Genomic DNA, 12,149 nt, shown 5'->3' with positions numbered 1-12,149 from the left:
ACAAAGAGTGAACTGATTGTTCTGTAGGTTGCTGATGGGAAGGGTGTCGGGACCGGGTTTGGCCGACTTTAAGGGGAATCCGAGAAATTGGGGGGAAAGGTGTTGTTGGGAGAGAAAGTGGCCTTTTGGAAATTCCTTCACACCGGGATGGCCTTTATAAAATCCCCCCTTTTCTCCCCGCCCCCACCCCCCAATACCTTAAGTTGCTCATCTGATTCCCATTAGTTTGTTTGGGGGGTTGGGTGGGGAGGTGGAATGGTTGTGTTTCCAATTCTGGGTTCTTCCCCGCAGTTCTCTGAGTTCTATTGAGGAAATCCAGCATGTCCCCACACTTCCCTCCCCCGGCCCCCAGGTGATTTCCCTGGGACCAGGTCCACCTGGCGACCTTGGGAATGTTCCTTTTCCTTTTGTCCTAGTCCCTTACCTTCGGTTCCTATCTCTTCCTCTTCCCCCTCCCCCTCCTCTCCCTTTTTCAGGCCTGAGTGTTCCTGGCTTCTCTTTTTCGCCCCAGAACTGTTCTTTGGGGGACGGGGGAGGGGAGGGGAGGGACAGCCGGGCTGGGCTGGGATTTCCAGGCCAAGTTTGTTCAGGGACTTTGGCTGATTTTTCTTTTGGAAGGCCAGGGATAGCTCACTGGACACTTTGTCTCTTCTCCCTTTCCTCCTCCCCCTTCCTGCTCGAACTTCCTTGATGTCCCTTTGGTCCCTGAGTCAGAGAATGAGGGGGTGAAGTTCTCTGTTCCACCAGAACTTGCCCTTGGAGCTCTGGGTTTGGGGTTACTTCTGGTGTCCCTGCCAGGACCTGGAGGGATGGGAACCTGGGAGAAAAGGCATACTATTAGGCCTATCTCTGCTTCTGTTGGGGGGTGGGGGAAGGGTGAGAGTCTGCCTCTGTACCCCTCTAATACCTTGGTCAGTGGGTGTCTAAGTTTCTTTTGGACACCCTGAGGGGAGAGCTCTAATGAGAACACCTGAGCCTGGCATTTGGGGGTGTGCCAAGTAGACTTTTAAAGGGGTGTATCTCCCCAGTCCCCTTCTCTAGGAATAGGAAAGACTCATGGTGGGGGGCGGGGGGGGGGGGGGGGGAGGACTAGAGTATAGTGAAAAGATCTTTAATTCTAGGTCAGAGGAACTGTGACCTTGGGCAAAAGCCTCGGTTTCTTTATCTGTAAAATGAGGGGGTTGAACTAACTGGCCAATAAGGTCCCATCTATACATCTGCTTCTGGTGTACTTGGAGTTGGAAGGTGATTTGTCCAGGCAAGTCAGGAAAGGGGTTCCAGGTCGTGTCTCTTGATGTGCCCACTTTATACACAGCTACGATGCAAGGTGCTCCTGCTCTCCTGTTTCCCTGAGCCCAACTCAGCCAATTGGGAGGACCTGAGAGTTTGAGGGAGAGCCCTTTTTGCTTGGTTGAGTAAGAGGGAGGAAAAGTAAGGTTAGGAATAGGGGGGCCCAGAAGTTGCTCTGTGTTCTTCCTGACTCATACATAGGTTGCCATCCCCTGATCCTTCCTTGCCTTGACTGGAAGAGGAAGTATAGGTGGGCATTAGGCTTGTCTTTGGGAGTTCCTTATACTTCTTCCACCTCTCCTCTCCCCTCTTTTTCTCCTATGGGACAGCATATAATCTCCGGGGCAAAGTTGTCAAAGAGATTACCCGCTCTGACCTTCCCGTCCCACCCCAAGAACAGAGGTGGACTTTGAAGAAGGCTAAGAGTTGAGTGAACAGTTTGGGGGATCCTGGCTTCCCTAGTGCCCAAGTGCAAGCTGTTTTCCTCCTCCCTACTCCAAGGTGGGTCCTTGAAAGCAGTTGGACCTGAGAGCTGGCATGGAACAAATAAATGCCCAGTCTCAAGCTGTAACACAGTGTATGTTTTGGTTCCTGCAGAATAGGTCCTAAGTTTCCATGGCTCCACTTAGTAGAAGATGGGGGTGGGGGGGTGGGGGGCACAAAAGCCCTGTAGGTAGAGAGCCTGTTTAGATGCATCCTTGGTTCCCCCTCTTCCCTGCCGGGCCATGTGATCTATAGGAGTGTGCCTTGCACCCAGAGATGCTCAAGTAAGAGACTTTTGGGGGGGGGCAGTGGAGGGGGGGGTTTCCCTTAGCTATGGGGTAGGTACCGGATGATCTCTTATTTAGGATGTTAGGAAGGAGGCTTGCCCTCCTCCTCTGCCCTGTTTCCTTGACACATTTGTGAGAACTTGGGGGCTCTGACCTAGTCTTTAGCTGTGGCCAGGAGTGTGACAGGACGAGTAACACCCAGGGTGGAAGGGACCTTGTACCTTCAATGATCATTCCCTTTCTTCTCTTCCACCCCCAGCTGGTTCTTCCTCAGATTATCTGATTTTGGGCTCAGATACTGTGGAGAGAGAGAGAGAGAGAGACAGAGAGACAGAGACACATACAGAGAGAGACAAGAGACAGGCAGGCACAGAGTTTCTTTTTTTTTTTTTTTAGGGAGGCAATTGGGGTTAAGTGACTTGCCCAGGGTCACACAGCTAGTAAGTGTTAAGTGTCTGAGGCCGGATTTGAACTCAGGTCCTCCTGACTCCAGGGCCGGTGCCACTGCGCCAGCTAGCTGCTCCAGGCACGGAGTTTCTTAAAAGCAGGAAGAATATGGAAAAAGTAGAGGGGAGATTTTTTTTATCCTTGAGGCCTTAGTTCTGGTGGGGCAGAGTAGAGAGAGCAAGAGTTCTTCTTGGGGGTTCTACTAGGCTGGAGTCATTGATTCACCTGGGACTAAAAGTCACTTTAAGTATCATTTTCTTTCTTTTCCCCTTACCCCCAAATCCCTTCCCATTTTCTTTAAGGGTTAAGAGAGAGAAGAGGCCTTGTCATTTCCTGAGCCTAGGTCTGGAGAATGGGCTGAGTTCTGGGAAAGAGGGACATTAATCATTCATTATAATAATCTTTGTTATTGTAGCTACTGGTTGCTTAACAAAAGGGTCTGTTTGGGGAAGGTTTTCCTTGAAAGCCAAGCCAGATTGGTGACTTTTCTGAGGTTGAAGGCTGACTGTAGGCCCTGGAAGGGGAAGGAAAATTTGTTTCCTGGGGGCAATGGGAAGGGGAGGGCCAGGCCTCATGCCCCAGCTGTGAGTCATTGCCCAGCCAAAGCAGTCTACTAGGTGCAAGGTATGTGGAAAGGGGATTCCACCACCTGGAAATTTAAGAGACCGCTGAAGCCAGACCTTTTTCCCTCCCCACCACTCTATTGCAAATTATTTAGTCCTTTTTCTGTTACAAACAGTATTCATTCCTGAGGTGCTGGTGTTAATGGGGCTCAAAAGAGTTGAGGAGCCCCTTTCAGGAGGGGGAAAGGGAGCAAGCATTTATTAATCAACTCCTCAGGGGCAGGCCACAGTGCTAGGCACTTTAGAAATATTTCATCTGGTAATGCCACAAGAGGCTGTACTGGAATACTTGAGAAGCACTGAAGCCTCCCTGTGTCCTTTTTCTAGAGTGAAGCCCAGGTGAGGGCAGAGGTTGTAGAGTGAGGGGCTTTGTGAAGACCCCTTGACCCTTTTCTTTTGTCTGAGGAGCAGCCTTTGAGTTCTTACCCATGATAACTGATGTAGGAGGCAGGAAACAATAAGTAAGGCAGGAGTTGTGTTATATTCTTAGAAGGACTTTGCCCCCTCAGAGTCATGGGACTCTCAGTTCCTGAAAGTCTGATACCCTTAAAGAAAGGCAAACTTTTCTGAAGGCACTTGGGTATTGTAGTGCTTGGAGGCCAAGTGATGACTTGGAGCTTCTTGTGGGGTCCTGTCACGTGCTGTGACTGTCTTATAGGGTCATTCTCTATAAGCCTGGAAGACCCTCTGACCCTCTTCCCACACACCCCCCTCCAACATCTAAAACATGGCATCATTCAGATGGCAGCTGGTTTTCCCAAGTTTCATGTTTTCCTTTTCTCAGGCTCCCTTTGGAGGTGTTGAGAGGACCTCGGCCTTGGCCCTACCCAAACTCCTTTCTCTAGCCAAATGGAACTAACCAAGAGGCCTCTTTCAACTTTTCAGATTCCCAGATGGGATGGGGAAGAGTCGGACTGGGAGCTTTAGCAACATCCTCTTACCTTTCAGCCCCTTCCTCATCATTTTATTAAAAAAAAAAAGTGTTTCTAAACCTGGAAAGAGCTGAATAGTGACATCCTGGCTGTGGGAGGGCCTATCTTTCCTGTCACTAAGATAGGATGACCGGGATTCCTTCCCTAGCCTGGTTTCTTCTTCCCTTGTGCCATCCCCACACCCCCCCCTCCCTTATTTTCCCTGGAAACAAGTTGTTCTGAACTCTTGGGTGCTCTGCTTAGTGGCCAGACATGCTGGGAGGTAGGGCTGGGGTGGAGAGAACACCTGGGGCCAGGGGGTTGGGGGGAGTCCTGGCCCCAAAGTCCTAGGTTACTCTGTGTGTGTGTGTGTGTGTGTGTGTGTGTGTGTGTGTGTGTGTGTGTGTGAAAGTGGGTCACGGTCTGGATTTTGGAGAATGTTTTTCCTGGCAGGCTTGTCTTTGGAGGGGAGGAGGGGCCCCAGGCAGGGGCATTGGCAAAGACCTTCTGACTGGGTGGTGTCAGAATCGGGGCACTGGGCCAATACCTCCCTCTAAGGGGGCTGGAGGATGTGTGTGTGGGGGTGTTTCGAGGGAAGAGGGTGCTCCCTTCTCCAGGGGGCCAAGTTATAACCTGCCCTGTTTTTTCTTTCCTTCCTTTTTTTTTTCCATATCTTGGGGAGGTAAAGAAGATAGAATAATTACATCTAAGTTCTAGCATTTATTAAGCACCTAGTATATAAAGTAGGCTTTGTGCTAGACCCTAGGGATACAAAACCAAGAACGAAACCAGTCCCTATCCTCAAGACACTTCTAGAAAGATGACTCCCATTTCCTTCGAGTTTATGGTTTACAAAATATTTTCTATATGATGGCTTTTCAGATGGGGAAATAGAGTTGAAAAGCAGGTACCAGTGAGACTCTAATGTCATCTCATAATCCAATTCCTAATTTTTCACTATACCTATAGCCTGGAGACAAAGATAAAAACCAGTCCCAGCCTACCTTCCTGCATCTCCCATTCTGATGAGGGAGGTGATATGTAAATAACTAGATAAATACTAGTATAAATACTAGGTGTACTTTAGTGGGTGGCAGTTAATCTCAGAGTAGGCTCCAGCTACTAGTGGGGTGGGGACCAGGAAAAGTCTCTTGTAGAAAGTGGGATTTGAGCTAAATCTTGAAGGAAGCTGAGGAAACTGAGTCACCGGTGGGGAATGAGAACATTCTAGGACTACCTTACAAAAGGGCTGGGAGAGGAAGTCTTCCCCCCTCCCCCTTTTAAAAATTTTTTGGGAGGCAATCTGGATTAAGTGATTTGCCCTGAGGTCACACAGCTAGTAAATACCTGACTCCGGGGTCTGTGCTCTATCCATTGGGCCACCAAGCTACCCCAGAAGTCTCCTGGTTTTGGGAATTCATTCTGATTTCAGTCAGAGCCAGTTTCCTCAGTGTGATTAGAGAAGTATCTGCTCCCCCAAATCTCTCTCTGGGTCTTTTAGGAGACTAGGGAATGTCACCACTGGAGAGATTCCTTTGGATCTGAATTATCTGCTGTAGTCCCCCTATTAAAACGAAAATACCTCTGAGTATTGAGGGGTGTTTCCATTTACTTTCAGGGTATTAGAGGCTAGCAAAGTCCCTTGGGATTGGCTCTGGAGGAAGGGAACTGTGGTAGGCAGAGTTGGCAAACCGAAGGTTTGGCTTTAGGCCCGTCTTGGCTTCTGGTAGCTGTCCCTCTTTACTAGGATTCCTCCACCCCCCCCCCCCATTCCCATGTACCTTCACGAAGAAGGGCCACCAGATATTTAAGCCTGACTTCCTAATTTAGTTCAACCTTTTACTTTAGAAGGAAACTGAGGCAAAAGGCAAGTTAAGTGGAACAGCTGAGGCCTAGATCTCCTGATTCAGAATGGGTTGGGGAAGGGGAGACCTTACTTGCTTGAGGGCCAGGAGCCTAAAGGTCAGTCCCTGGTGGGGGGGGGGCGGGGGCGGGGAGGGCACACATTGGCAGTGAAGTATTGAAAGCCATTGGTGGGTTTACATCTCCTTTGTATCTCCTTTGACTCTCTCCCCAGCCAGGAATTTCAGCTCAGTTACATTGTTCCAACCCCTGCAACTGTGGCCTACCTCCCCCACAACCTTTCCTCAGTTGTTCTGTCTCTCCCTCTTGTCTTTGCTGTCCGGGATCCAGATCCCCTGCAGTTGATGTGGGAACTGGGCAGGGTGAGAGGGCCCCGGGCAGTCTCTCCATTAGAGACCAACTCAGGAGGGATGAGGGGAGGCCCAAATGAGATAGGGGTGAGTGGGAGGAAGTTGGGTCAGAACACAGAAGGGATACCCTCAGACTATTTCAGCCTAACCTCCTGATATTCACATAAGGTAGATGGGACCCAAAGAAAAGTGAGTTAGTTGCTGGAGGCCTACAGACCTCAGTGTCCTTAGTGCCTTCTAGTTTGCTCTGTTATGTATCTTGCATGTGCATAGTTGTTTTATTTTGTGCCCACCTCCACGCTCCCTTAGATTGTGACTTCCTTGGATAGGCCTTTTGTCTCCCTTTGTATTCCCAGCACTTGGCATATTATTGTTGATCCAAAGTGTTAGACTCCATGGACCATACTGTCCCCCCCCCCACTCCAAGGGGGTTTTCTTAGTAAAGATACTGGAGTGGTTCTCTATTTCCTTCTCCTGGGGATTAAGGCAAACAGGTTAAGTGACTTGCCCAGGGTCACCTTGCTACTAAGTGTCTGGAGTGTCAAAAGGAAAATATGGCAACTCATAAAGACAAGTTCCAGAGGACCCCTTAACAGCCTTTAACAGAAGCCAGATTTGAACTCGGGTCTAATCAGCTCCAGACCTGGTCCTCTATTGGACTGAGCCCCTAGATCTCTCTCTCTCTCTCTTTCTTTCTTTCTTTTTTTTTTTTTTTTAGTGAGGCAATTGGGGTTAAGTGACTTGCCCAGGGTCATACAGCTAGTAAGTGTTAAGTGTCTGAGGGCAGATTTGAACTCAGGTTCTCCTGACTCCAGGGCTGGTGCTCTATCTACTGCACCACCTAGCTGCCCCCCATAATAGATCTCTTAATAAGGGCAGCTAGGTGGCACAAAAGATAGAATGCTGGGCCTAGAGTTAGGAAGACTCATCTAACTGGGTTCAAATCTGGCCTCAGACACTTCCTAGATGTATGACCCTGGGTAAGCCACTTAACCTTGTTTGCCTCAGTTTCTTATCTGTAAAAATGAGCTGGAGGAGGAAATGGCAAACTACTCCAGTATCTCTGCCAAGAAAAACCCAGATGAGGTCACGAAGAGTCGGACACAACTGAACAAAGGTGCTTAGTGAATGCTAGTTGACTTGACTGGAAGCCCAGGGTTGTTCTGGCCATTGTAGCGTGGTCTGGGCTCCTCCTTCCTGGCTCCTGAAATACCTGCCCTCATCCCCTCAGACTCTTGGGCAGAGCTGGCTCTGGAGCTGAGGACGTTTTCCTGTTGCAGGTGTTCTGTATGTTAGACTTTGGGACCTGGACCAGGAGACAGGAATGCCCCTGGCCTCTGACAGGGCTGCTCACTGCTCTCCCTTTTTGGGTCTGGTCCAACAGAAAGAAGCTGCCCCTTCTTCCTTGGCAGTTGCCTCTTAGCAACTGAGCCTTTAGCTTTGCATAAACAATTAGTACAAGAAGGACTAGTGGAACTTGGATAGGTTGGGGGTGGGGAGCTATTGATGGGGGATCGGACTCTCCTTCAGGGGGCCAGTCTTGCTGGGAGGGATCTGGACTTATATAAAAGTGTTTAGAAATGGTACTTTGTCCTCTCTTCTCCCCCAACTTGTCCCTTCAACTCCCAAGCATTTATTTTGTGCTCTGATTTGTAGCAGTCTCGAGGCCAGGCACTTCTACTCATTAATTACGTGAACCTTGGCCAAGCTACTGCTTTTTCTCTGGGCCTTGGTTTCCTCTTCTATGTTGTTGTTGTTGTTGTTCAATCATTTCAGTCGTGTCTGACCCTTTTTGACCCCGTTTGGGGGTTTTTTTGGCAAAGATAATGGAGTGGTTTGCCATTTGCTTCTCCAGCTCATTTTACTGATGAGGAAACTGAAGCAGACAGGGTTAAGTGACTTGACCAGGGCCACACAGCTAGTAAATATCAGAGGCTGGATTTGAACCCTGGTCTTCCTCCTCCATATAACATTAGACTAATAGGGTCCCTTCCAGCTCTAACTTTCCCAAGAGTCTATGTGATTCCAAGTAGAAGGGTACTTGAGACCTTTCTCTTAGTGAACCTCCCCTCCCTGGGGAGACTGATCATCCAAGTCTATTTCAGCTGCCTTCTGCCAACTCCAATGGGCCAGTTCTGGAGAGGGGTTTTTGGCTCTTCCTGGCGAAGGTGTGACTCTCTGGCTATATAAATGGGAGTGTGAATGTGTTTGGCAGCACAGTGCTCCCTAATGTGGCATTGCTTGTCATGCCTTCCAGCCTGGTCAGGTGTAGGAGCCTGGGGAGACCACGACTGCCAACTGCCCATTTCCTGTCTCTAGGACTGATTTAAGACCGGAAGAGACCTTTGAAAGGCCATCTGGTCATCTAGTCCAGTATCCTTGATATCTATATTGCAGTGTGATTGCTTTTCTTTTTTTTTTTGTTTTTTTGGCAGGGCAGTTGGGGTTAAGTGACTTGCCCAGGGTCACACAGCTAGTAAGTAAGCGTCTGAGGTCGGATTTGAACTCAGGTACTCTATCCACTGCGCCACCTAGCTGCCCTGATTGCTTTTCTTTGTAGTCCAGTGTGTTTTGTTTTATGTACTTAAAAAGACTTCTGAGAAGGGGTCTGTAAGGCTTCACCAGACTGCCAAAGGACCTTTGATACACACAAAAAGGTTGAGATCTCATGGATTTATTTAGTCCGTTGCTTTTCATGGTGCCGAGGAGGTAGTTGAGACCCAGAGAGGCTAAACAACTTGCCTGTGGTCACACAGCAGAGTCTGGACTTGAACCTAGGTCCCTCTGGCTCCAAGTCCTATGCTGTATGCCAACCTTCTAGGAGGAGGCCCTGTAAAATGAAATATCCTCAGGGTATACCTGTTGCTCTGTTCCCTGGAAAGCAGTAAAATAAAATAAAATAAAAAGCCTATGGCAATGGGTCAAGGAAAGAGGTGGAATGTGTTCAGTGTACTCTTTCCCACCCAGTAAATGAGAAGCAAGGCCTTTGAGCCCCTGGCATTGGGTTGTTTTCTGTTTGTTTGTTTGTTTTGTTTTTTGGGGAAGGGAGATGAGGGCCTTCTCCTAGGGAGGCATTCTCTGGGTATGCAGAGCCTTGGTTCAGCCTGTCTTCTCTCTCCTTGTCCACAGTACTGGCACAAAGCATGCTTCCACTGTGAGACCTGCAAGATGACTCTCAATATGAAGAATTACAAGGGCTATGAGAAGAAACCCTACTGTAATGCGTGAGTACAGGACTCCAGGCATGGGGCTGGATGGGGCGGGAGGGGAGAAGATGGAAGGGAGAGAGAGAGAGAGAGAGAGAGAGATGGGGAAGGAGAAAGAGAAAGGGAAGGAGAAGGGAGAGTGAGAGACAGGGAGAAAGAGGGGAGGAGAGAGAGAGGTACAGAAAGGGGAGAGGGAGAGAGATGTCAAAAGCCAGTCATAGGGGGCAGCTAGGTGGCACAGTGGATAAAGCACCGGCCCTGGATTCAGGAGGACCTGAGTTCAAATCCGGCCTCACGACATTTGACACTTACTAACTGTGTGACCCTCGGCAAGTCACTTAACCCTCATTGCCCTGTAAAAAAAAAAAAAAGCCAATCACAATGTCAAGAGACTTATATGAAAACCAGGTTTATTATGAGAGAAATGAATGTGAAACCCAGCAGGTTCCTAGTTTTTACTGAAGAGAGAGAGGGGAGAAAAAGAGGAAGGGAGGGAGAAAGGAGAGGGGGAGAAGAAAAGAAAGAGAGGAAGGGAGGGAGAGAAGGGGAGGAGGCAAGAGGGAGAAGGAGGGGAGAGAGAAAAAGAGGGAGGGAGGGACAGAGTGGGGAGAAAAGAGGTGAGAGGGGGAGGTAAAGAGAGAAGGGGAGGAAAGAGAGAGACGAAGACAGTAATCTCATGGGGACATTTTTGGTAGTGTGTGTTTGAGCACAGTGCTGTTTCTGGTTGAGTGTTTGCAAGGGGCATTTTTGGGGCAGAGCGTGTTAGCAAGGGGATATTTCTTCCAACTCAGTTCTCCCTCCTTTTATCCTTTCCCTTTTCTCTCTCTCTCAATTTTCTCTGCTTTCCTCCTGCTGATACACACAGACTCTCTGTGGTCTAGAATGCCTTATGCAAACCTCCTCCCTTCCTCTCTCCATTTTCCCTGCCCGCTGGCCCCCCCACCCCCAAGCTCCTGACTTCCTGGTGGCTTGTGCTGCTGCCCACTATTTCAGTGGGGAGCTAGTGAACCGGACCCTCCTTCCCCCTGGAACCAGTGATGACTACATCTGAGGAGGAGAGAAGTTTGTGTCCAGAGAGGTCTGACGTGTGTGTTGGGGGGTTGGGGGTGGGGAGTTTGGCTGCTCTGCTATTCAAGTCTTGTGTGTGGAGGGAGGAAGAGTCCTTCTCCCTCCTTCTCTTCTTGCTGACCTGTTATCTATCATTGCTGTACAGTAGAGAGAACCCTGCATTTGGTCTGTCATCCCTGTCTCTGCCCCTAACTAGCTCAAGTCACTTCCCATCTACCAGCTTCAGTTTTCTCCTTGGAAAAACAAGGAGTCAGAGATGAGATGATTTCAAAAGTGTATTTCCAGCTCAAACTTTCTCATCTGATCATTCTTCCTGGGTCTGTAACAAAAACTGTTCATTCAGCAAGCCCTGATGCCTTCTGGGTACTGAGGTAGGTTTAGGGGATACAAAGACAAAAATAAGATCATCCCTGCCCTCAAGGAGTTTGTGTTCTATGGTCCCTGTGGGGAAAACCCACAGGTACATGTAAAAGTCTCTCTCTCTCTCTCTCTCTCTCTCTCTCTCTCTCTCTCTCTCTCACACACACACACACACGTGTATTCACACATACACACACATAGTTTATAAGCATATGCAACACACATGTAGATATACATACACATACTTGTGTGCATACATGTTCATTTATACACATATTGTAAATAGATGTGGTAGCCCTCTCTCTGATCTCTGCTGCTGGAGAAGCTGAGGCTGATGGTACCCTTAAGGTCAGAGGTTGGGAGCTAGCCATTCAGATACCCTCACTAAGTGTAGCACCACTGTGGTGAACCCCCCGGGGAGCAGAAGGCCATTGGACTTTGTGGGGAGGGGCAAACTAGCTCAGGTCAGAAAAATGGAGCAAGTTAAACTTTCCATCTTCCTAAGGCTTAGACCGAGTGGCCAGATGTACTTCCTGCCTGCCTGAGATGGAGAAAACCAGGGGAGGGTAATAAGGGTTAAGTGACTTGCCCAGGGTCACACAGCTAGTAAGTGTCAGGTGTCTGAGGTCAGATTTGAACTCGGGTCCTCTTGAATCCAGGGCTGGTGCTTTATCCACTGTGCTACCCAGCTGCCCAATGCTGTCGTTTTTTTGTTTTTTCTTTCCCTTGGTTGGGGGTGAAGGGGAAAGGTATTTGGTGCCTTTTGCCCTGCTCTGCCTGTGCACACCCTCCCCATTATTAACAAAGCAGTTAACTAGGGCAGAGGTGTCAAATGCACAAGCTGCATGTGGCCCACAATGCTCCCATGCTGCAAGAACTAGATTAAAATATAATTGGGAAATATGTCGCAAAAATCAATAAAAATGCAATAAAACAGAGACAGGATTAATAGGTGGTTTTCTAAGTCCAGATGCGGCCTGCTGGAATCCTTATGCAGGTTAGTGGCCCCCATTTCTGTTTGAGTTTGACACCGATGATGATCTAGGGCATGACCCGGGAGAAAACAGGATATTGGGTTTACTAGCCATGTGACCCTGGACAAGTCTTGTCATTTCTCTATGCCCCTTTCCTCATCTGTAAAATAAAGACATTATGGCGTAGGGTTTTTTTTTTCCCCTCTACCTGACAAACTTACTGTGAGACAAGTGCTTTGTAAACACAGGGGCTATAGAATCTCAATTGTTATTTCGTATTAGATTCC

General features: G+C 48.7%; 1 protein-coding gene across 2 annotated transcripts in view; it reads left to right on the top strand.

The window, feature by feature from the left end:
- LASP1 (LIM and SH3 protein 1) overlaps window positions 1-12,149 on the top strand; it is a 67,909-nt gene that overhangs the window by 1,252 nt on the left and 54,508 nt on the right. For both annotated transcript variants that reach the window (XM_044002889.1, XM_044002890.1), the window contains exon 2: window positions 9,384-9,478. In XM_044002889.1, coding sequence (XP_043858824.1) covers window positions 9,384-9,478 — 95 coding nt within the window. The remainder of the gene's footprint in view (window positions 1-9,383; window positions 9,479-12,149) is intronic.

This window comes from Dromiciops gliroides, chromosome 4 (genome assembly GCF_019393635.1).
Source record: "Dromiciops gliroides isolate mDroGli1 chromosome 4, mDroGli1.pri, whole genome shotgun sequence".
Taxonomy (NCBI): Eukaryota; Metazoa; Chordata; class Mammalia; order Microbiotheria; family Microbiotheriidae; genus Dromiciops; species Dromiciops gliroides.
This window is presented reverse-complemented; position numbering and strand designations above follow the sequence as displayed.